At 42.7% G+C, this 24,596-nt stretch overlaps 1 protein-coding gene and 2 long non-coding RNA genes across 20 annotated transcripts in view; 2 read left to right on the forward strand and 1 right to left on the reverse strand.

Moving 5' to 3' along the window:
• LOC309335697 overlaps positions 1 to 24,596 on the reverse strand; it is a 111,851-nt gene that overhangs the window by 80,893 nt on the left and 6,362 nt on the right. The window lies entirely within an intron of this gene.
• Positions 1 to 24,596, forward strand: part of LRRFIP1 (LRR binding FLII interacting protein 1) — a 104,744-nt gene that overhangs the window by 77,018 nt on the left and 3,130 nt on the right. For 10 of the 18 annotated variants that reach the window (XM_081859753.1, XM_081859765.1, XM_081859768.1 and 7 more), the window contains 8 exons: positions 258 to 383; positions 604 to 675; positions 3,749 to 3,919; positions 4,787 to 4,879; positions 6,540 to 6,632; positions 7,715 to 7,807; positions 9,497 to 9,638; positions 10,501 to 13,882. In XM_081859753.1, coding sequence (XP_081715879.1) covers positions 258 to 383; positions 604 to 675; positions 3,749 to 3,919; positions 4,787 to 4,879; positions 6,540 to 6,632; positions 7,715 to 7,807; positions 9,497 to 9,638; positions 10,501 to 12,518 — 2,808 coding nt within the window. In that variant the 3' untranslated portion in view covers positions 12,519 to 13,882. Of the gene's footprint in view, positions 1 to 257; positions 384 to 603; positions 676 to 3,748; positions 3,920 to 4,786; positions 4,880 to 6,539; positions 6,633 to 7,714; positions 7,808 to 9,496; positions 9,639 to 10,500; positions 13,883 to 19,426; positions 19,477 to 21,107; positions 21,223 to 22,827; positions 22,908 to 24,596 lie in introns of those variants that run through there. The other 8 variants (XM_081859770.1, XM_081859758.1, XM_081859761.1 and 5 more) reach the window with 5 other exon arrangements.
• LOC309335897 lies at positions 7,814 to 9,296 on the forward strand. The gene is made up of 2 exons (XR_014153791.1): positions 7,814 to 7,924; positions 8,605 to 9,296. It is a non-coding gene; the product is annotated as an uncharacterized lncRNA (long non-coding RNA).

Genomic DNA, 24,596 nt, shown 5'->3' on the forward strand with positions numbered 1-24,596 from the left:
TAGAGGCATCTGGTCACCCACTGGGAGAACAGGATGCTCGGCTAGATGGGCCACTGGCCTGATCCAGCAGGCTCTTCCTCTGTTGTTTTCCATAATGAAAGGTGGGAAACATTAAAGAATATCCTGAAATTAAGCAACAGTTTTTAAAAAATTTATAACTAAGAATATTTCCCATCTTGAGGTACTTTCCAAATCTTAGATTCTATGACAAAGACTTACACTGCTTTTATTGTAAACACTCCTTGATTGTATTCCAGGGGGTTCGTACTGTGTCAAGCTTGTCAGCAGCTACGCTGGCTTCTCTAGGTGGAACATCTTCCCGGCGAGGCAGTGGAGATACCTCCATCTCGGTTGATACTGAAGCATCTATTAGAGAAATTAAGGTACGCTGCTTGTTGGAGGTGAAAGCTGGTAAAGGGACTTGCTTCTGTCCTGTCTTACCGTGCAAAAATAATTGGTATAGGGATATATATTTCATCACAACGAATGACTTGTAAAAAGAATGACTAGGAAATTCTATTTTTGTAATGTCATTGGTTACCCAGTGGTTTTCAGTGATTACTCAGTGGGGGTTTTTGACACATGCTTTGCGATTTTCTTCAGGATATCAATGAGTTAAAGGACCAGATTCAGGATGTAGAAGGAAAATACATGCAGGGACTGAAGGAAATGAAGGTACAAGTTTATGCTGGAGTGAGCTTGTGGGATTAACCTTGGATAAATATCCGGAGAGGGAACAAGAATGGAGTGTAATTTAACAAGCATGTTTTCTTTCAGAGTTGTGAAATTGCAACCTGAACTTACAAAGTTCTAGTTCTAATTATTCAGCTCATAGCAGCGTATGTACTTAAAGCACATTAACAGACTGAGCAAGCAGCACACTCACTTAAAACAGCTTTTGCATGCTTTATACTACTAATTCAAGGGTATACACTTTCACATAAAATCATGCATTTCTGAAGAGCTGTACAGTTTGAATTTGGCCAGTTTCAGTGAAAAGGGGGTCAATATGAGCTAGAGAATCATTTTAAAATCAGACCCAAGCATGTATGCTGATTTTGAAATTCTGTGCCACAGAATTTCAAGGGAGTGGTTTTTAAAAAATAGCTTTTATTAAATATTTTCTTGGGTTGAAAAAAGTATGAGCATTGTCTCGGTTTTCAGGTTGTAGAGTCTTTTCTACAGATCAGTTAGATTTGATATGAGCCATTAATGTTGTATACAGTTTAAGGTTGGGGGAGAAGATAGTGGGGGAGGGATGGGTAGTAAACTTACATTCTTTCACATTCTTAGTAAGGCTGGGTTCTTTTAAGGTTCAGCATAGTCTTTCTGTGGCACAGGCATTCTTTATGAAATGCTGTTCAACTTTCCACTTTTATTTCTCCCACAGTCATTAAAATTTGCAACAAGACCCAGAAATCTGAATAATGATACAGTGTAGCGGCTAAGGCAGTGCTTTCCAAACTTTTCATGTTGGTGACATGCTTTTTAGACATGCATCGTTTCATGACACAGTAATTCAGGTTTACTAGCAAACCGGAGACACTCTCCAGCAGCAGAGAGTGTCTGCCAGCTGCCTGGGCTGTGCATGTGTGTGCCCAGGCCCTAGCGCCAGGACACCAGCCCTGGGCAGCATTGCTGTTGCACTCTCCTCGCTCCAGCATCCCAGCATCCCATCCCTTACAAGGCTGCTCGGGGAGGACAGTGTGGGGACGCGACAGCCGTGCATCTCGATTGAAGGGCGCATGGCTGCTGCATCCCCACGACACCCTCCCCAAGCAGTCTTGCAAGGCTCGGATCGGGGAGGGTGGCACGAGAAGGGCGTAGCCATGTGCCACTCAATTGCAGCCTGGGATTACATGGCTGCCACATCCCCATACGGCTGCCCCTTGCAACTTGGATTGCAGCCTCAGTGCTTGCTTTTGTGCTGGAAGGATAAAGCACAGGGTTGTGTGTTTTGTTTGGTTTTACTTGCTGCAAACCTAGAAATAGGTTGTCCTCTCCCCCCCCCCGGGTGAGGCGCTCCAAGGGTTAAACTCTATTGCCTAGAGAGGCCCAGGACTCATTGAGAGAGGTGGGGGGATTTAAATACTACACACACCTTCCTATTCTGTTCTAGCAACCCTGGGGAGAAAGAAAAAATTGGCTTTGGGAGTTTCCAGTTCTGTAGTATTGTTAGGGGAGGTTGGTGCATTTGGAGGAAAGGTGAGTAATTAATTGCAAAAAATTGGGAGGATTTGTTGCTGCTTTTCAGAGAGTATGGGGGGGGGATGGACTTTCCCAGCTGTTGTAAGGATTCTCAAGCTTCAAAAAATTAAAAAAATAAATACCTTCAAAGAACCAATCCCAGTCCTTTTGGCAGCTGATTGATTGCAGCCCATTGGCATACAGCATGTCAGTCCAGGAGTGCCTCTTGATCAACGCCAATATTCCAGATTAAGGAGGAACCAACCACAAATCATGCTGGAGACGGAGGCTGTCCTAGGTCGCACCCGCTCCGCCTTTCAAGTTGGCAGACATGGGCTTGAGCAGCACAGCAGGGAGCTCCCTAGACTCCACTGGGGAGCATTGCCGGGATTTTTGCCTCATAAATCCTGACTTTCCCCTGCCTGAACTTCCTCGCTGCCCACGGCTGCCATTGACTCGCTGCCATTGACTTGTGACACAAGCCAGAAACCACAGCCAACTAAATCCTCTCCCCTCCATTCTGCCCCCCCTCAGGACCCCCACAAAAGCCCTCATCCCACCAACCTCTCCCTTTTTATCAAAGGGCAGGCAGGCAGGCAGGCAGGCAGGCAAGCAAAAATAGTCTTCTTTAAAAAAATTTAAAACCCTTCCTTTTAGATATGGAGGAAAGCTATTTGGGGGGGGAACTAACAATGTAAACACCACCAGAAAATAAAAATAAGAACTCTTCTCTCTCTTTTTTCCACTGGTGGGGTGAATGTGAGGGAAGAAAGAAGTGCTTTCCAGTTCTTTCTGGTTAGCAGACTCTGCATAATTAGCTGAGCTCTAAGTGGAAAGATACCTGGGAAGCCCAGGAGGAGGGAGAGACCAAACAAAGGTGCCTGCAAATTATCTGCCAAGTATCTGTAAAGTATCTGTTCAGCTGAGCTACCCTCGGGGAAGCTTCATGTCTCCACCTTTTGTTCACTGGCATATTGCCTTGTTGAAACACTTATCATGGGTTATTGTGGCGATTTATCGCACAGCCCTATTTGGGGTATATGGGAATTCCTGAAACAATAACTCAAGAGTTCTTCAATGTGACCTTTCCCAACTGACACCCTATTCCCTTAGAATGCTTTTTAAACCTCCTGGTATCTCTTTATAGTAGGCTTAGGCATGAGACTGTGACACCAAGGGAAATGAGTGCTCAACTTAGAATCATTTGAAGAGTTGGAAGGGATCCTGAGGATCATCTAGTCCAACTCTCTGCAATGTAGGACTCTCAACTAGATCATACATCACAGTTGGCCATCCAACCTCCGCTTAAAAACCTCCAAGGAGTGAGAGTCCACCACCATCTGAGGGAATTTACAATAGATGCCTTTAGATTTCCAGAAGTAGTTTTTAAGTTGCATGAAATAGCACATAAAATGCAAAAATTAACAGGTAAGAAAATGTTGGGGAAATAGAATAAAGTGCTTGTCAATGCAGTCATTGACAAGGTAGTCTTCCTAGCATTTTGACTTGGTTGGTAAACTAAAAGTATTTATTAATCACTGTGCTTTTTTCTTTTCTTTAGGACTCTCTAGCTGAAGTTGAAGAGAAATATAAGAAGGCTATGGTATCAAATGCTCAGTTAGATAATGAGAAAACCAATTTCATGTATCAAGTAGACACCTTGAAGGATGCATTGTTGGAACTGGAAGAACAGCTTGCAGAATCTAAGAGACAATATGAAGAGAAAAACAAAGTAAGTAGTGATACATCAGAAGTCTTAAGAAGGAGTCTTAGGCTATAAACCTAACCCTACTTACCTGGAAGAAAGCCCCATTGACTTCACTAGAACTTACCTAACCGTTGTTGGCCTCCGTCTGTCTCAAGAGACAATGGAGTTCAGCTCTGGGGGAAATAAAAGCACTAGAGAATCACAGCACCTGCTGTGACTGCAGAGACCAGTAGCTCATGGCTGCTGCCTCCTGTGCTGAATTTGCTTCATTGGCAGCATCCAAATGACCTCTCCAAGGCCCTTACTTCTGAGTCAGCATATTTAGGATTGTGCTGTTTGCATTGCCCCTATGATGGCTCTAGTTTTTCTGAGGCGCCTTTTAAAGGTGCCTTTTTCTGAGCAGATACTAAATTAATGATGGGTTTACACATGGCATGTATATTAAATATGTGTCATGCTGCGGAAGTGAGCCTTAGCTTTGTATGCAGTCCCCCAATTGGCAGCAAATCTTGCGCATATATCAGAGCCAGTGTGAGTAAATGACTGAATTAGTAGATCCCTCTTTTCCCCTCAATAGTAGGTGAGTCACATGGGTGGAGCTTGCTCACATAAGCATTTATGCACGTGGGTCTAGGTTAGAATTTAAGGATTTTATGCATGGTGATAGATAGGCCTTAAGCCCAAAGCTTTCTCCATGACTTACCACTTGCCTAATGGTATCTAATTTAGAATTTATATATAATAACTACCAAAGAAAGGAAGATGCCCACCAGCAAGCAGGAACATCTGGAATGTTGAGACAGGTATAATGCTGCAATATCCTTGGCAAAAAATAGCTTTCTTTTCCTAAACAGGTTCACATAATAAATATATAATGTGTTTTCGTTGTAGGATTTTGAGAGGGAAAAACACGCCCATACTATATTGCAGTTTCAGTTCATGGAAGTCAAAGAGACTTTGAAACAAAGAGAAGAACTACTTGCAGTAAGTGAATTCTTCGTTTAAACAATACTTTCATTAATATCTTGTGTGCTAGCAAATGGACCACAAAATATTCCTTTCTCTAGCTTCAGATTTTCCACAAAAAGTGATTCTTTAGGAATTACCAAGAACATCTCATCACACTGTTCTAGGTTAAATTCTCGTTAGATGCTGTCTAGAGAAAACACCAACTATGTACAGTTTATCTAAGCAAGTGATCTTGCTTTATATCCCTTTTTAAAACATTGTAAATTACTGTTGGATGAGTAAAGCATCTGAAGGGAAACTTGTAACTGTATTCAAGTGTGAATGGTTTTGAATTAAAGAGCTACTTGCTTACCAAATCACAGGAAACAAGGTGCCTACTGTCTAATATGGCTCACTTCTTCTTGGAGTGCTGGTGTTGACTTCCGTGATGTGGGACAGGAGTCAGGGAGGACACTGCTTCCCTGCTGCTGGGATGAAAAACGAGGCTTGAGGAGATGCCATCTGGAGATACCAGATTCTTTTGTGGGTGAACTGGGAGTGTTTGAAGAGAATTGTGGCAATAGCTATGCAAAGAAAGCATTTGCTCCTGTAATCAAATGGTTGCACACTGGTACCTTCAGTTTGAGAAACTGTATCTGATCTGATCTTCTGTGCTGGCTTTTCTGGCTCCACGTGGGATTAGCACTGCCTAGTGCTTGAAGGCAGGAACTTTAATTGCTTCACGGGAGCTTTTAGCCTCTATGGTGTTCCCAGAAGCTGCATCAGTTTAAGTTCCTGCCTTGAACTTCGAAGCATTAGCATCATATATTATAGCACTTTTCTGTCCTAAGACCTGTATTTGTAACATTATTTATATTTGCCTTTTACTCAGCTCCTTCTTTATAATGCTCCCAGGACCTCTCACACTCCCTTATCTTACTCATTTATGGCTTGCTGTGAATGAGATTAATCATAGAGTGACAGAACTGTAGTGTTGGAGGGGATGACCACAGGTCATCTAGCCCAGCACCCTGCAGTGAAGTGCGTTGCCTCAAGCCTTGCCCTTGCTCCTCTGCTCCTCCCCTTCCTCGTGGAGGAGGTGGTGTCCAGGGGTCCGAGTTGCATCCATCCTCTTAGATCACTGACCAGGCTGAATCTACCACTTATTGCCCTTTCCTTCCTTCCTTCTGCCTTACTTTTACGTTCAAAGTGGGATGGTGGTGACTAACTTCTTAAGCGACTGTGTCACATACTAAGTCCTAAGAACAATGTGGCCCCTCTCATCAAGTGTTGACATATTTGATGAATGCCAACTAGAATGTGTATACTAATCTCTTCCTCTGCCCACCTGCATGCACACAGCTTGGCTGGGGTGGTTTAGCTTATATGGAGTAAGCAGCTGCACCGTCCTGGTAAGACAAGGAGGAGTGTAGGCCTGACTTCAGCTCCTGTCCATACTGTGAGGTGGCCACTATGTTCTCTCTTAGAACGTAGCATAAAGAGGTATTTTATCTTAAGGAGAAAAGGTCCTGGGATTTCAAGGCAGAGCCATAAAATTTGTGTAAATGGTAGGTTTCTTGGATTTAGTTGATTAAACATTTTTTCATGGTACTTTTAAAATGCTGTAGCCTTGGGTTTTTCTTCTGATTAACTCTCTTGTCTGCCTTCTGTCTTCTTGTTTGCTCCTGTACTTTAGGAAATCCGACAACTACAGCAGAAACAGGAGGGCTATGTCAGGGAAATGTCTGATCTTCAGGAGACAATAGAATGGAAAGAAAAAAAGATAGGGGTAGGAGTCACAACTTTGACCAGATTGTCAGTGCTGTCTTTTAAGCAAGAGTATTAAACTCCACACAGTGTTATAAAATGCTCCTTTCTGTGAAAAAGACTTGTGGCCTTTATAAACAGAGTAGTAGCTACCAAAGCAATTTTGGAGCTGGGGGGTTATGTGTGCACCAAGGATAGAATTTGGACAGAACAGAATTCAGAACCCATGACCATTTGAATATTGCAGAAATGGAGCAAATTGATATTAATTAATTTAATTTTAATTCTTACCCGCATAACATAAAATTCAAAGCCTTATATTTCTGTATAAGTTTAGTGATGATTGTTGCATGTGGCCAATATTTAGACACAGTAACGTTTCTCACAACTACTACAGTACATCAGCAATTTTGCCTGCATGACACTGTTAATCAAAGAGAAACCTACCATAAAGTCATTAGCATAAAAAAGAGAAGACCAGGAAACTTGGACAAAACCATAATGTGTGGTGATCAGCTAATGACTTAGAGCAAAGCTTTCCAAACTGTGTCTCAACACATTAGTGTGTCAGCTACAGTGTGTAGGTGTGTTGCGCAAATGCTCCCACACTCCTCCCATGGCTGGAAAGGGGTTAGTTTACCCTCTGGTTTGCTAGTAAAACTGAATTACTGTGTCGTGAAATGATACATGTCTAAAAATTGTGTCACCAACATGAAAAGTTTGGAAAGCTTTGACTTAAAGCATTTATGAAACCAACGTTTGTAAGGGCCAACCTCAATTTTACAAAACAAACATGTTTGCATTAGATATCTTACATCCGTCTGCAGTAGTGACATTTTAAAGTACAACTCAGGGTTGCTGAAGCATGGCACATTCTTGCAAATAGGAGCTACTGATATCTATCAAGGAAGTTTTCATAACTCCCACAAATACTAAAATAAATTTCCTTTTTCTGCTTGCATGGAAATTTAATAATTCTCTGCATATCTGAAACTTGCTTATTCTTATTGCTAATTTTCCTTACCTTTTTATTTCTACATTTTTCCTCCTTCCTGTTCTCCTCTTGTCATTTCTTTATCCTCTGCTTGTTCTTTGGAAACTCAGGCATTAGAGAGGCAGAAAGAGTTCTTTGATTCCATAAGAAGTGAGCGAGATGATCTTAGAGAGGAGGTGATTGTGCTGAAGGAACAATTGAAGGTATGCAGAAACAACAAAAGAAGTGTAAAAAGATTAATCATTTCTGTGTGCCGAGAAAATAAATGGATTGGGCTTTGAAGCAGTGGTGAGCTAACTGTTTAAATAAGGGTTGGCTAAGTGTGTGAATCTTTCTTACTCTGTTTTATACTCAGGGCCGTCTTAAGTATATGTGGCACTGGGGTGCAAAGATCCGACTGGCGCCCCCCAGGTTGCCCAGAGTTTTGGGGGGGCGGAACTCCCCAGAGTTCCCCCCAGGTTCCCCAGAGTTGTCGACCTTTTTTTAGGGAGGTGGCACCACACTTATATCTCTGTCCAGGAAAAGAAACCAGGAAACATAAGGAAGCCAGCACAACAAACCAGCCTGAGGCGTCGGCATCTGCAACTGAGCAAATCCGGGCGCCTCGTGGTATAAGTAGCGTGCGCTGGTTGGTCCTCTCCATGGCCCTATGCCAATCCCAGGCACGCGGCAGGGTGGAGCCGGCTGGCCGCCTCAGTACCTTGCTGGCTCGCCCGCCCCTGAACCTGCGGTGCAGAACCACCCGCAGTAGAAGAGCCTGCCACGGCGCTCTAACCAATGGGCAGGCTCATCTCCGGACTCCAACTCTCAGGCCCCGGACTCTCTGCCTGGCGCCCCTGAGAGCCCGACGCCTGGGTGCCCTGCACCCCTGGCGCCTATGGTTAAGATGGCCCTGTTTATATAATTCAGAGCAGTCCAACTTTTCATACAAAGTGGGCTGCAAGAGTACTTTGACACAGAACCCGTGAACCAAACACTGCCTGGTCACGTGGGGAGCGAGGCTAAAATTTGACACACGCACAGAGCCCTCACGCTGCCTTCTCAAAGCCAGCTAAGTGAGGCACGAGGTTCTGGCAGTGCCCTAGAGCCCTCTCAACCCATTCACAGGGCTGGGAGAGTGCCAACCAGGTTTTGAGAAGGAGGCAGGAAGGCTCTCGGATCCTGTCAAAAGTTCAGCGCCTTGCTTAACCCACTTTGGAAAGACAGTGCAGGGGCTAGGGGGTGCCAAATGTTGCTGAGGGCCACCTAAAAAGGCATTGAGGGCCTGTGCACTGTACTGTTCTGTCCAATGCTTGCTGCTACATTTTGGCACTTAGTAAACATTAACATTGGATAAAAGCATATTCTTAGTGCTGTTTTGACAGAAGCCAGAGACCATGCTGCCTCTATAAAGCAAAACAGTATTGTAAACTTATATTGGTAGCACAATTTGTTAGGAACATCTCCCACTTGAACCATATTAAACCAGATTAAAGTCGTGAAGAAATAGTCATAGTGGGCTGAGTTGCAGTTGCCTTTTAAGCTAGTGTGATAGAATTCTTGATGTACTGGGTTTGGAAACAATCTTGACTATTTAAGTACAGTTTGTAGATAGCTTTGGTCAGCTCTGGCAAATTGTTTTCATGGGATTGCTATAATGATAAAATGCTGCTCTGAACTTCTTGGAGAAGGATTTATTTTAATTTATTTATACAAATCAAGACATCGGTTAATCTAAATACCATATAGCTTTGTTTATCAAGACATTTCTTATGTGTTCCAGATGTTCATTATACCCTCATACAGTGTACACACATGCTTTGTACCATGTATGAACTGTGACTTTGTAAGCAAATGTCATGTGCATGGTATTGTAATGTTGTTCTAATATTTGTTTATTATTTCACTCACAGCGACATGGAATAATACCCAACTCAGAAGTAGCTACCAATGGAGAAACCTCTGGTGATCTAGACAATGATGGACTACAAAGTTCTTCCAATATTGCTCCAGGGTCAACTCATGCCCCTAAGGTAGCTGGGGATGATACATTAGGTAATTTCCTTTTATCAAGATTTCTGATCACCACCTTTGCTAGAATCTGAACAACTAACTAATCACCAGCATGCTGCTTATAAAATCACTTCTATACATTTTATTTTCTGCTTAATGCCAACAATCACTTCAAGCATATTATATTTCTTTTATTTATCTTTAATAGGAGATGTTAAAATAATTCCTTTTTATTCCCCAAGTCCAGGGAAACAAATGCTTTAAAAACATCTAAGCTCTATATGTATGTCTACAAGGTGTGCAGCCACTTTTATTAAGACAGATGTTGAACATGCAATCCTAAGTGTCCTGAGTGACTCTGAAGGTGCTTTGGTTCCCTGCAGTACATGGGGGAAACTTGAAGACTAAAATAGGATTAGGAGCAGGTGAAGCGACTGGGGAAGCTACATAGAGTTACTCTTTTTTGCATTGACTTGTGAATGAGAGAGCAAAAAAATATATTTTTAGTACTGTAGTGACAATTTTTAAAAGATGATATTTATGAGGGCTGTATTTTGGTCCCTAATATTTCTCAGGGTGATAGAACACAATTTTAGGTCAGAAATAATGGATAGCTGTCAGACAAATCAAAAGGTATTTTCCTTTATAAACCTTCAGACTTCAATGGCATTTACCAATGCAGTGCAGTTGATACCAGGGAAGAAGACACTTTCTGCTGATCAGGCCACTAACTAATTCAATTGCTGCTTTGCCTTCACATAATTGGCAAAAGCTGATCTTTCTTAACCAGTTCTTCTGATTCATTCTCTCTTCTGGGTTTTAAGTGGGGAGGTAAGTGTTTAACGTAAGACAGTTAAGTAGTCTCCCTATTTTGGTCCCTTCAACTTTCTTAATGATCTTTTAGGCAGAGCCAAGGAAGTGGAAATGAAAAATGAGATTTTGGAGAATGTGGGGAAAAAAGAAATCTTGCAGAATACTGAGCATGAGGAACACACAGAGGAGACTAAGGAACAGGAAATTGTACAGGAATGTTCAGAGATAAAGACGTTGCATGCTGATGAAAATGCGGAGGCAGAGAAAATCACTGAAGGCAAAGTGGCTTCAACATTGTTATTAAATAGTGGACCTGAGGAACCAGCTAAGAGTCATTCAGAGCATGTTCCAGGAATTGTTTGTTCCCTTGAAAACAGTGGTATAGTTGAATTAAGGGGTGAGGGGGGGTTCCCTGATGATACCATAGAAGTGAAAGAGTCTGATGGAAATGTTGTTAATAAAAGTGATACTGAAGTAGCATGTTCAGGTATGGAGGGTAGCGAGCAGATACAGACAGATATAGAAATACTTCCCCAACAGCAAGATAAAGATAAGCAAACACATATTGTAGGTGATGAAGCAGAAGGCGATAATAATGAAGTATTTCAGGAAGCATTGGATTTTGTGAATAACAGCCATGTGGCAACTTCCAGTCAATCAGAATCACCAGAATTGGCAGAAGATTTGCTTCTCAAAGTGCCAAGTATTGATCCTTATATTGAACAGCCGGAAAGCAAAATTGTTGAGGGACACCTTCTTGAAGGTGGACGCATCAAACTAACTGATAAAGCAGACGGGGATAAAAATGAAACTGGTGGAATTAATGAAGAGAATGAGGCGGAACATGCCGTGCAGCGGCAGGCGTGTGAAGTAGCAGCAGAACAAACTGAAATATCTTCTGCATCAGATGAGTTTGAAGAAGAAAAACAAGTTGGAATGGAAAAATCTCAGCCCTTATCTTCAAAAGATGAGACAGTTGTTGAAGAGGAACAAACTATGCAAGTGATTGGGGCCAGTGACAAGAATGAAGAAAATCCTGCTATGAAGACTGATCAGAGAGCAGCTTTAGCAGAAGCACTGGATGTACATTTAGATTTTACCATGAAAGAGGTTCATACAGAAGAAACTGCTGCAGATGGTGTGAGTCACAGTGAATGCCAGATCCCTGAGGAAAGGAACTTAGACCATGAGGATGATTCTAAGAAATGTGGGGACATTAAATCAGAATTCATAGATGATGGCAAAACTGTGGCAGACATCCAGATAGCACCTGAAGAAGTTGCTGGTGACAATAATGAAGAAGACTATAAGCCAGCAGAAGAGCAAAGTGTAAATATACAAGGTGAAACTTTTCAGGAATCTGCTGGAACTGCATGTGTAAATATTCAGGGCACTGAAGTAAACAAAGGAAACGAAGAGGACAAGAATCACGAAAAAACAGAAGAAAAGATTCTTGACATTGTGCCAGATACTGAGAAGGCTCCTTGCCTCACCTCACAGAAGACTGAATTGAGTGATCAAGAGAGAAAGCTTGACAATGAAGAAGAAGAAGAAGAAGGAGAAGGAGAAGTTGCGGAAGAATATCATGAAGCATTTGATTTTGCAGAGTCTCCATTTGGACAACAGGAAACTAGTGAAAGGAATGATCATCTTAATAATGAGCTTGAGACAAATAATCACCAAACACAAGAGAAAGTTGAGATTACAGAACATGCAGCACAGAATATAATCAAAAAGGACACTGAAATGGAATATAGAGATGCTGAAGAAAATAAAAAAGGTAAAACCTACCAAGCCTTAGCAGATGAGGTCACAAATGAATCCACCATGATTGAAAGTGAAAATACCCAGCAGCAGAAAGGGAAAGAATTGGAAGAAGCTGCATTCCTTCAAACAGATCCTTCTGCTTCCATGGCCTCAAAGGCACAGTGTGCAATTTTGGAAGACCCAAGCAAAAAGATGTCAGATGAAATCAGTATAGATCACATTGCTGAATATACTGCAGAGCAGTTGGAAAAACTAAAAAATGATGCGGGTGAAAGTGAAGAGGAAGTCCAGGTGGGTAGAAAGGGTAAAGGTAAATCTCGGGAAGATTGTGTCATATCATAACCTCAGAAGCTGGGTCATTATTGCATGTTACAAACCTGCCATCTGGTGATTTCAGAGTAAATGTGCTGTTTTAAACAAAAGACAAAAGGAAAAGTTTAACAGTGGAACACGCTCTAAATACATTTTATACAACTTGTTATCTATATCAATAATGAATTATTATGAACATTTTCTTACCTCTCAGGTTTTAATTACTGTTTATCATAGTAAAACAAAGCTATTAATCATACTAAATCTGAATTAAGTGCTTTTAATATTTTCACCTACAGTATAATAGAGCACTTGATTCCCCCCCCTCCCCAGTATTTTAATGAAAGCTAAGATTTGAAGGTTCTTAGAAACTGACCACCTTTTGAATATATGCTAACAATTATCATCACCTTTATTTTAGGAGCAAGTTGTTACAAAGCACATCAGCTTCAACATGCTTTCAAATGCTGGTAGTTTGCCGGGGGTGATAAAATGTCACTTTATACAGGCTGCATATGGACACATTCCAAATTAAGGTCACTGCTATTGCCAAAATATAGTTAGGTCAATACAGGACTTTTGTATAACATAGAATTAATGAACAGAAGTTGCAAGTGAAGAATCATTGGTTTGCTAATAGGAATAAGTGTACACTTTAGTCATTTCATATCAAATCAAGCCTTCACTAGACTGGATTCAGAGCAAGTTAGTCACACTTAGATTCCATTAAAATCATTGGTGTTTGAGTTACATTTATTTCAGTAGAACCAAATAAAGTTGACTGATTCTGAATTCAAACCACTTTGTTTAACATGATCTATATATATTCTTTTAAAGAAAGTTTTGTTTCTTTTCTGCTTCATTTATATTGTGCTTAGCTTTTTTATCAAGTAACATTTTCTTCAAGTTATATCATATGTTCTATCCTCCCTCCCACCCCAAATTAACATTTTCTTAAATCTAAATCTTAAAGTCTTTCCCCTTCTTCTTTGCTGAAATGTAGGCAAATTTGGATGACTTTGTGAATGCCTTAATAAATGTTATTTAAAACCACAGAACCAAAGGCAACTGTTGTTTTATGCATAAAACTCTTATCACACTGCTTTAGAAAAAAATAAATATTTTTTAAAATAATGGCTAAAATGAAAATGGATAATTTCTAATTTTTCAGTATGTATCTTATTTCCAAGTTGGACTATTTTTAATGCAGAAATATTTTTTTTTTTGTATTAGACTGTTACAAATAATATAGGATCAAAGTCTGAATGTTTGTAGCACTGCAGCACTCATAATAGATAATAAATGTATTCAGCTACTAAAGCACAAAAGGAAAAACAAAACATATATCACACACTGAGTTGTATATAGATTGAAATAAACTTTTTATACTCTAAGGTGTTTCTTGTCTCCTGTTTATAAAGTGCTTACAATTCAACTGATACTGCTCATAATTTTTGTTATATAAATTTATTTTTTAAATTATCTAGATGGTACCTAGCTGCTTTTATCTATTTTGTTGCTTTTATTTTAGATGTGGCAGTTCTTAGCAAAAGCAGTGAGTTGTATCCAACAGTGTTGCGCAGCTAATGGTAAAGTGGATCAGAGTAATAAGCAATTTTTGGCAGTTTCCCCATTCCCTGTGCAGCTCTCACACCTGTGCACACCCTGAATCTACTTCGGAAGGTTGGAGACCCTCAAGACCAGTTTTAGGAAGGGGAATACGGGACATTGTTTCTCTCCCCATTCTTCTGGCAACACCATTGGCTACAACCATGTAACTTCAAACTTTCAAAATTAGTTATGTTCCTCTGAAATAAGGCTTCCAATGAAACACTACAGTGGTCCCTCTGGTTATGAACTTAATTCGTTCCGGAGGTCCATTCTTAACCCGAAACCGTTCTTAACCTGAGGTGCGCTTTTGCTAATGGGGTCGCCCACAGGTGATTTCCGCTCTCATCCTGGGGCAAAGTTCTCAACCAGAGGTACTACTTCCGGGTTAGCGGAGTTTGTAACCTGAAGTGTTTGTAACCCGAAGCGTTTGTAACCCGAGGTACTACTGTATTAGAAAACATATTGGACCACAGATTTGGGTACCTAGGACGAGTTCAAAATCAATATGCAAAATGGACACCATTGTGCATTGGTAGCCTCATTTCCAGATGATATCCTTTCCTGCTATATTTAGCAATGAAGCTTCTCTGTTCTTCCCATTGCTCCCCAGGGCATGCGCTGAGAAGATGCCTGAATTCCGGGGTAAACAGTGATGACTACTTGGGCACCAGGCAAAGCCAGAGCTACTAATCAAAGGTGCAGAACTGGTATCAGCCAGGGAGCCAGATCTAACATTGCCAGGTGGATGGGATCCAAACCCCTGCCTCTCCAGAGAGACAAATGTCTGTTTGGAGGAAGGGAGTTGAGTCCACTTCCTCCAAACAGAGAAAACCCACAGTTTTCAACAAGGAAGTCCCTAGTTAGCTGATCCCAGTGGGGCTCCCTGTCAGTCAGCTAACTGGAGCTGACAGCGAGCCCCACTCACAAACTAAAGCTCACTTTAGTTTCCCAGTGGCTCCTTTGTAGCTTCATCCATACCTGACATCACCTATGGGCCTGGTTTGTGAGGTGCATCCTCACTGGACAAATTGGAGACCTGGACTGGGTTTGAATAGGCCTTCCGGCTGAAGGTCCCCCACCGCTCCTGTTCAAGTTTCATATGGACAAATGGCTCTAAAATTGCAATCATTTATTACGTAATTAGAGTTGAGGCATATTGTCAATTGAATTGCAACTGTTAATATGAGAATTGGCTTTGGAGTGCCAGTTGGTAAGCTCAGTGCTGTTTTATCCCCCCAAATACCTCATTCTATACCTCATAGAATCGTAGAGTTGGAAGGGAACCCAAGGGTCATCTAGTCCAGGATGCAGGAATCTCAGCTAAAGCGTCCATGGCTGGATCTAGACACAACAAAGAAGCGCTTCAGTTAAATGCAATGTAAATTTAAACAAAGAAAACAGGGAGATAAAAGTGGGGCTTTGCAGCGCCATCTGGTGGCACAATGTTATGTCGCATATACAACGCATATAAATCGCTTTTTCTTTACCAATTTAGCTGAGTCCCATGACAGATGGCTTTCCAATCTCTGCTTACAAACCTCCAAGGAAGGAGCGTCCACCACTTCTGAAGGGAGTCCATTCCACTGTCGAACAGCTCTTACTATCATGTTTAATTGGAATCTCCTTTCTTGTAGCTTGGAGCCACTGGCACAAGTCCTCCCCTCCAGAGCAGGAGAAAACAAGTCTGTTCCCTCTTCCATGTCACATTCCTTGAGATATTTGACAGTGGCTATCATATCTCCTATCATTCTCCTCTTTTCCAGGCTAAACATACCCAGCTCCTTCAATTGTTCCTCATAAGGCTTGGTTTCCAGACCCTCCTCTGCACTCGCTCCAGCTTGTCAACATCCTCCTTAAACTGTGGTGTCCAGAATTGGACACCATATTCCAGGTGTGGTCTAACCAAGGCAGAATAGAGTGGGACTATTACTTCCCTTGATCTGGCCACTATACATCTGTTGATGCAGCCTAGAATAGCATTAGCTCTTTTCTTTCTTTTTCTTTTTTTGCTACTACATCCCACTGTTGACTCATGTGAAGCTTGTGGTCCACCCAGACCCTTAGATGCTTTTTCAATATACTGCAGGCAAGCCAGGTGTCCCCCATCTTATATTTGTGCATCTGGTTCTTCCTGCCTAAGTGCAGAGCCTGACATTTGTCCCCATTGAAATTCATTTTGTGATCTTGCGCCCAGTTATCCAATCTGTTAAGGTCACCTTGAATCCCGATTCTGTCTTCTGTGGCTTTTGCTTCCCCTTCCAGTTTGATGTCATCTGCAAATTTGATGCAAATTTCAACCAGTCATATGAACTAAAATGTGCTTATTAACAATATTCAAGAAATTGTTTTGTGAAATATTGTTTATTGCTACTGTTGCTCTGAGATTGTTTTCTGTAAAATAGCCCCCTTATGTCTTGATTTATCTTCTCTAAACAATTGTAAATGGGGTCTACATGGGCAGGAGTAGAGGGAGGTGAAAGGTGGTAGTATCCCTACTGATTACTTAAGATGTGCCATACAGTAGCATAATGTAGGGTTGCCATATGTCTGGTTTTCCCCAGACATGTATTTAATTCAAAGGGTGAAATCACCATCTGGGGGAATTTTTTAAAAATCAGCAAAATGTCTGAGGTTTTGCAAACAGAACCAGGAAGTGTGTGTGTGTGTGTGTGTGTGTGTGTGTGTGTGTATCACTCTTTCCTTTTTCCCATATCTATGGACAAGCTGTAGTTTTCTGTGCTACAAAGACTTGCTTTGCAAGCAGAGCCAGGAAGTGTGCATGCAAGGATCCCTCAAGGATCCCTTTCCTCTCTCTATGGTGTGCCCCCATGGTGCCTGCTGGGATGGGGCAAATCAGCTGATGAATGGCTCTCCTGCCAGGTCGGGGAAAGGCCCCCCCCCTTTCTGGTTTCATTTCACTCCTTTTGGCCATTGCATGATTTTAAGGTAGAGGAAAGGCAGGAGGTCTCCCTGTGAGTTGCATCTGGGGCAGGAAAAGATTCTGCAGCTGTTTTGGAGGCAGCGCTTCAGGATGAGTGGTGGGAAATCCTTCCCCCGCCTGTTTAGAACAAGTCTCCCTCTTCCCCCCTTAATGAACCCCCCCCCAGTGAAGTTCTGCAGAGTCTGCCTGCTCTTCACCTTTCACTCCTCCTCCCAAGGTGCGAAGGACCCCGTGTGGCTTCTACACCCTGTTGCTTCTGCGGGGATTTGACAGGTCCTACAGTTTGCAAAAACTCCTCCTGCTGTGATCAGCTCCCCTCCCCCAGCCTCTCAGAACCAAGAAAGTCATGAAAAGGGCGGAGGAGAGACTGGCTGCACAGGGCTCAGTCTCCAATTGCTTGGGGAAAGCCCTGGAGAGGAGGAAACACAGACAACTGTGGGGAGGCAGTGACCTTTAGTCTTGGCAACTGATTTCACGGAGTAAGGCCCACAGGGAAAGAGCTCCCATGCGCATTAGGCCTGACACTCAGCCAAGTCTGTGGAAATCATGTTTTTGCTAATAAAGAGTTAGCTCCAACTTTGAACTGTGTGATTTACTGACTGGCATGCTCTGTGGCAACCAAGTGGGTGGGACTCGGAACATGCTTGGTACTTAAAGGAGCCCATGACACAAATTTGAAGGCAATTTAAGTTATCTGAGCAAACTACAATAATCGGTGCCTGGAAACTCACCAGCACTATACTCTGCAGCAAACCCGGCAACCTTATAAGCAAAGTTTTAAAAAATCTAAAACAAAATAAGAAAGGTGGGGAGAAAGGGCAGGAAACCAGGGGCCTAGTACAAAAGACTCAGGGCTCAGACCTATTGAGGCACCCAAAGCTGCAACAGATTTCATGGGAAAACGCCACACCACTGACCTTGTCCAGGTGTTTCAGACAAAGTGTTCAGCTGCAATGGATCACATCACAGAAACGTGACTCCCACGTGGTTCTAGCTGTATTGTATTCAATAAATATCTAACTGAAATGATGCTATTGGTTGTGCCTAATTGCTTTTCAGTTCATATAGATGTTCCACCATTATATGCCTGGGTCAGCAAAGCAGCCTGAATCCTGCAGCAATGCTTCAGTGCTGAAATTACCTTCTTTGCAATGTTTCCCATTTATAAAATTGACATTTACCTGAAGCTACAGTCATTCAAGCTGTAGTTTTCTGTGCTACAAATTTTATTCTGTATTCCACACCTACTAATGAAATTTGTCCTGAATGAAAATGATAGGGGCTCAGGCCTTCAGACTTCAAAGCTTGTATGCGTAAAATAATAAGAATGCTCTGTATTTGTTCAGATGTACAGAGTGAAACACATAAATATGCAGACTGAGTTGCTCTGCTAAAGTGAAATTCATTGTACTATGGAGCTTTTAACTACATCCCTTTGGTGCTGAGTGTAATCACTGATTTCTAGGAAAATGTGTTGGAAGATCCGTGCACCCAGCACCTCTTATTTTATGAAGAGCAACCTTCCCATGCAATGCCCAATAAATTGAAAGTTCTCGAAAGTAACTTGAAGTGTGGTGGAAAGTGGCATGGGAAAGGTAATCTTACATTTTATCTTATTGTATATATTCAGGTTTCAAATACAGAAAGTATAAAGATTCTTGGAGCACTTCAATTATTTTTGAGAATGTTACAGTTTTATATGGAGAATAAAACACATGCTTGTGTCAGCATCTTCGACTCTTAATCATTTTTGCAAGAATACACTACATAGCCTTCCCCAACCTGGTGCTCTATAGATGTTCCCCGTTAGCCCCAGCCAGCAGGGCACCAAGATGGCGAAGGTAGCAGAAGCAAAATGTTTGGGGTGAGTGGCTCTTCTCCTGGATTTGAGAGATGCACACAGAAATAGTTCTCAATCTGGAAACATCCAAAGCCACCCCATTCAACACACACACACACCACCAATGACAAATTATAAAGAGGAGTGCTTTAAAAAAAGAAAAGATGTGTACCTCATTGTGAAAGTGTGTTGCTGTCTTCCTAATGCTGCTGCACTGTAAAGATTTGTGAGATTTTTGTATTCCAGGGTTTGACCCTAGAATCCTTGCATGCTAACCTACAGTAGAAGATTAGCTGCTTTGCATGCACCTGGCTGCTTCTACTGAAGTGACAAGCATGCTTTGTGAGACTGGCATAACCTCCCTTGGCTGAAACCCCTTCCCAGTCCTGTTTGTGACCTCATTTACTGTGGTACGTGCATAACTATCTTTTATCATTAGTTTCACTAACCTTCATCACCATTCCTTCTTTTCAAATTTAATACATACTTTGCATCTTTCACTTAACAATATCAACAGAGTGCTTCACTTCTCTTTTTTTCTTGTAGACATTAGATTGAAAAAACTTGTTGATGAGCGAGAATATTTACTTGAACAGGTAATCAAAAGTTTAATACTTCCTCTGTGTTAGTCTCTTCGGATGTTGCCAGTTGTTTCCCTACAGGTCAGAGCTGATTGACAAGGTCAAAGTTTTCATGTGATAATTTGCATTGCCTGAGCCAAATTGGAACAAGACTTTGGGCCACTTCACAGAAAAGAATTTTGCACTTGAGTGTGATCGAGTGCAAATGCATATACATTAAGTGTGTGTGTGTGTGTTTGTTTGCCCACGCGTTGAGAGAGGGGGGTGCTTGTTGATTCTTAAAAGAAATGCAATTGGATATTGAGGAGGGGTTGGGCTCCCTATAAGGGAAAAATCCTTCAAAACGTGTGTGTGCTTCACATCTCATATAGTGTTTGGGTATTCTGTGTACTCACACCTGAGCACAAAAATATCTAAATGAACCCGCCCTATCTTACCACTTGGTGTTTTCACTTTTCATTGCGTTCTTTAGCTCCAGGGCAGAACAGTACAGTGGTACCTCGGTTTAGGAACAGTCCTGTTTAAGAATGATTCGGTTTATGTACTCCACAAAACTGGAAGTAGTGTCCTGGTTTGCAAACTTTACCTTGGTCTATGAATGGAATCCGAACGGTGGAAGGGCACCAGCGGTGGGAGGCCTCATTAGGGAAAGCACGCCTCGGTTTAAGAACGGTTTTGGTTTAAGAATGGACTTCCGGAACGGTTTAAGTTCGTAAACTGAGGTACCTCTGTAATGTTAAATAAAAAAAGGTAAAGTCAAAGGACCCCTGACAGTTAAGTCCAGTCCCGGAGAACTCTGGGGTTGCGCGCTCATATCGCTTTACTGGCCGAGGGAGACAACGTTTGTCCGCAGACAGTTTTTCCAGGTCATGTGGCCAGCATGACTAAGCCGCTTCTGGCGAACCAGAGCAGTGCACGGAAATGCCGTTTACCTTTCTGCCAGAGCGGTACCTATTTGTCTACTTGCATTTTGACGTGCTTTCGAACTGCTAGGTTGGCAGGAGCAGGGACCGAGCGACAGGAGCTCACCCCATTGCAGGGATTCAAGCCACCGACCTTCCGATCGGCAAGCCCTAGGCTCAGTGGTTTAGACCACAGCGCCACCTGCGTCCCTCATAATGTTAAGTGCATTAGTACAAAGCTGTGTCCTCACTGGTACGCTGTTTGGAAGAAGCGGGGTGTGTGTGTGTGTGTGGTTTGCAGCTATGCACCCTCCCCTATCTGGCCCCTTGTACAAAGCCGTCTGCCATATCGAGTTGTACATTTTTTTAAAAAGTGTTCTGTGTAATCATAATAATACAATCCACGTAGCTAATGTGATAATATTTTGGCTTCTCCAAAATTTTAACTTTTTAAAAAGAGCAAGATTTTTAGCTGTTATGGTTGTTTGAGAAAACGCTGGCAGCTTCTGTTTCCTGCATGACTTTTAAGCTTCTTCTGTCCCTGACTTTGTCTGTAACGTCTCCTCTTACTGTCACATCATTCCTTACAAAAATAATTTCAGATGCTATGGAACACGAATATCGGTTCAAATAATGCAATCCGAGTACACTTGTTGGGAAATGCAGGATATTTGTAATTCTAATTATTCTGTTCACATATTGTTTGTGTGCCAGTAAGTTGATTAAATTATTTGTGGTTTTCAGGTTAAAAAATTAAAAGTACAACTGGAAGAAAAGCAGAACAGTAACGTGGAGAATTTACATTTAGAAGATGGAGTCATAGAAAATGGCACAGAGATGCATGCGATTGAGCTCCAAAGTAAGATGTATTCCCACATTGTAGATTCTGTATTCAGCTCTTCAGTGACAAAACTAATTTTATCCATTTACATAATCATACAAAATATAATTGAATAGGTTTCATTATTAAGGTTAGTGGCAGCTTGCCCACCTGCTTTCCCTGCATGTTTACCCACTTTGCTTCATGCAGAGGTGTAGCTGCTTCTCCCCTGAATACTTATTTCCTGAGAAAACCAGTTGGAAGCTGTGCCAAGTGATGGGGCCCCGACTGTAGCGTGAAACTGAATGCATTCAACAGATGTGGGCAAGAGTAGGTTCTGTAGACTAATAGGTTTACACATGGTCTGGTCAAAGGTGGTCAATATGTGCTTTCCAACTTGGAAGGATTGTAGAAATTAAGAAGGAGTTTTTGTTTAGTTGCCAGCAATGAGTAGTCACTGTACTGCACTGAACTGCAACTCCATCTCTCCCCCAAAAACTTTTGGGGTGGCTTACAAATGCAGTGGCGTAGCGTGGGGGGTGCCAGGGGTGCCGGCCGCACCGGGCGCAACTTGGGCAGGGGCGCACTCGCACTAGCAGCTCTCTGCCCCTACTAAAATCCACTGGTTAGGGAGCCCGCGCTCGCTCGGCTTGGCGAGGAGGTCGCAGAAGGGGGAGAGCAAAGCCTTCTGCCGCTGGCAAAAAAAGGAGAGGAAGCCGGGCGGGCGGGCGGGCTGGCTGGCTCGCGGGGGTCTGGCTGCGCCTGCTGCTGCCGTTGCCGCTGCTGCCGGGCTTTGACAGCTTGGCGAAGCGGCGGGAGAGGTAATTGCGTCTCTCTTTCCACTGGCCGCCTGGGTAGTGAGCCGAGCGGAGCAGGGAGTCTGGCGAGGGGGCGGGAAGAGACTTTCCCCCCTTTTTCCCACCTCGCCTGGTCAAAAAGGAGAGCGGAGTCTCCTCAGGGTGCCCTCAGGCAGGGCAGGGCAAGGCAAGCAGAGCGAGGAGGAGAGAGAGGGGAAGGGGGGGGGGAGCAGCCAGGAAACGACGCGGTGTGGAGGGGGAATCAATTAAGGAGAGAAGCCTCGCTGCTGCTGCTGCTGCTTGGGAGAGTAAATTACTGTACTTGCCTTGCCCCGGGTTAGGGGGCGCAAATTATTTGCCTTGCCCCGGGTTGGGGGGCGCAAATTACTTGCCTTGCCCCGGGTGCTGATAACCCACGCTACGCCGCTGTACAAATGTCATTATGAAGTGGCAAGGAACAAAACTTAGCCACTGTTTCTTAGTTAAAGAGTCCTTCTAAGGGCCAGCTGAGATATAAAGGAATAAAAAAATGTATTGTCTGCTAACAGAGCTGGCAGAGTTGCCCTACAGTCCATTTCTCTCCCCTGTCGCTTGATCAAATGGCTGCGGTAGATGACAGTTGAGAAGTTTTTGCTTCTAGGATAATGAGTGGACATTACCAGAGATCCCATGGACATAAAGGTAGTTTGGTGCATTGTTCATGAGGTTATCATTGTAAAAATGGCATCTGAACAGCCCTATACAACACTCTAAATAAATTGCGGTATATTTTAATGCCCCTAGATACTGTGGGAATATTTTTCAGAGTTGTTTTAATGGGTGACACATTTTTTTTAAATGTCTTTAGGAGATGCAAATAGACAAATCAGTGACCTCAAATTTAAGCTTGCAAAGTCTGAACAAGAGATTACAGCACTGGAACAAAATGTAAGTTTGTGATATGTTTATATCTCTCTTGAGGTGTACTTTCTTATCTAAAAATGTTGGGAAGGGGTACCCAGGCAGTGATACCGAGTGCATGTGCTTCAATGCAAATTCCTGTGAAATAAGTGGAAGTTGTTTATATTTCAGTTCTAAACATATTGGAATGTAAATGAGTAATTGTGGTGGGTTGCCATGTTGCTGGCGATAACTATGTGGAGCATAAAGAACTAAGAGGGCAAGAAGGCATTTGAGTCAGAAGGCTTTTTGATAGCATAATGGTCTTGAGTTGCTTACAAAAATAACACTGTAGAAATAATTTGTTCAGAGTATCATTCATGCAGATACATAGCTGGTATTGAACAGTTTGTTTTAAGTAGTACTGTCATGTAATTTTCTTTTCAGAAATTTCCATCCCCAGCCAGTTTATAAGCTAATGGATACATATCCAGTTCTGTAAAGAATTAGCAATATGTGACCCTTCTTAGTCAATTCCTCTAAACAGCTTGTACCTGGGGCACCTGCCTCTGTGCCTGTGTGTAAAAGGTAAAGGTACCCCTGCCCGTACGGGCCAGTCGTGTCCGACTCTAAGGTTGTGCGACCATCTCACTTAAGAGGCCGGGGCCAGCGCTGTCCGAAGACACTTCCGGGTCACGTGGCCAGCGTGACGAAGCTGCTCTGGTGAGCCAGCACCAGTGCAGCACATGGAAACGCTGTTTACCTTCCCGCTATAAAGCGGTACCTATTTATCTACTTGCACTTAAGGGTGCTTTCGAACTGCTAGGTGGGCAGGAGCTGGGACCGAACGACGGGAGCTCACCCCGCCACGGGGATTCGAACCACCGACCATGCGATCGGCAAGCCCTAGGCGCCCAGGTTTTACCCACAGCGCCACCCGCGTCCCGTGTGCCTGTGTGTACTTTGAGATAATCATCTGATGCTCTTCCCTGGGTTCCCACACCATCTGAAATACAGCAGATGGTGACTGAGGAATGGGCCTTTTCCATAGCAGTGCTCCCCTTCCCCCCAAAGTACTTGGGGCTTACGCTGATGTCTTTCTGGCCACAGGCAAATGCCATCTTATTTTAGTGATTACTTATATTCGTTTATCAAAATATTTATATACCACTGTATCAGAAAAATGCATCAAGGTTGTTTTCAACAGTATAAGACATAAAGCCAAACAGTAAAATCATAAAAAGCTAAAAGCAAGTAGAAATTAAAAACAAACACCATTACAGTGGTCCCTCGGGTTACATACGCTTCAGGTTACAGACTCCGCTAACCCAGAAATAGTGCTTCAGGTTAAGAACTTTGCTTCAGGATGAGAACAGATATCGTGCTCTGGTGGCGCAATATCTGGCGGCGCGGCGGCAGCTGGAGGCCCCATTAGCTAAAGTGGTGCTTCAGGTTAAGAACAGTTTCAGGTTAGGAACGGACCTCCGGAATGAATTAAGTTCTTAACCTGAGGTACCACTGTAGACCGTTGTGGGGGTGTCCTGTTAATCACCTGTGTCAGCCTGGTGGAATAAAAAAGTTTTCAGTAGGCGTTTAAAAGTTAGCACTGAAGGCACCCCCTGAATTGGTAGGGTGTCTCAAGGACACTAAAGGCTTGATTTCCCGTTTTTGCCAAATGATCCTCACCCAACTCCCTTTTAACTTTTAAACTTAAAAAGAAACCCAACATGGCTTGAA

This window comes from Podarcis erhardii (assembly GCF_964252035.2).
Source record: "Podarcis erhardii genome assembly, chromosome: 1".
In the NCBI taxonomy this organism is placed as follows: Eukaryota; Metazoa; Chordata; class Lepidosauria; order Squamata; family Lacertidae; genus Podarcis; species Podarcis erhardii.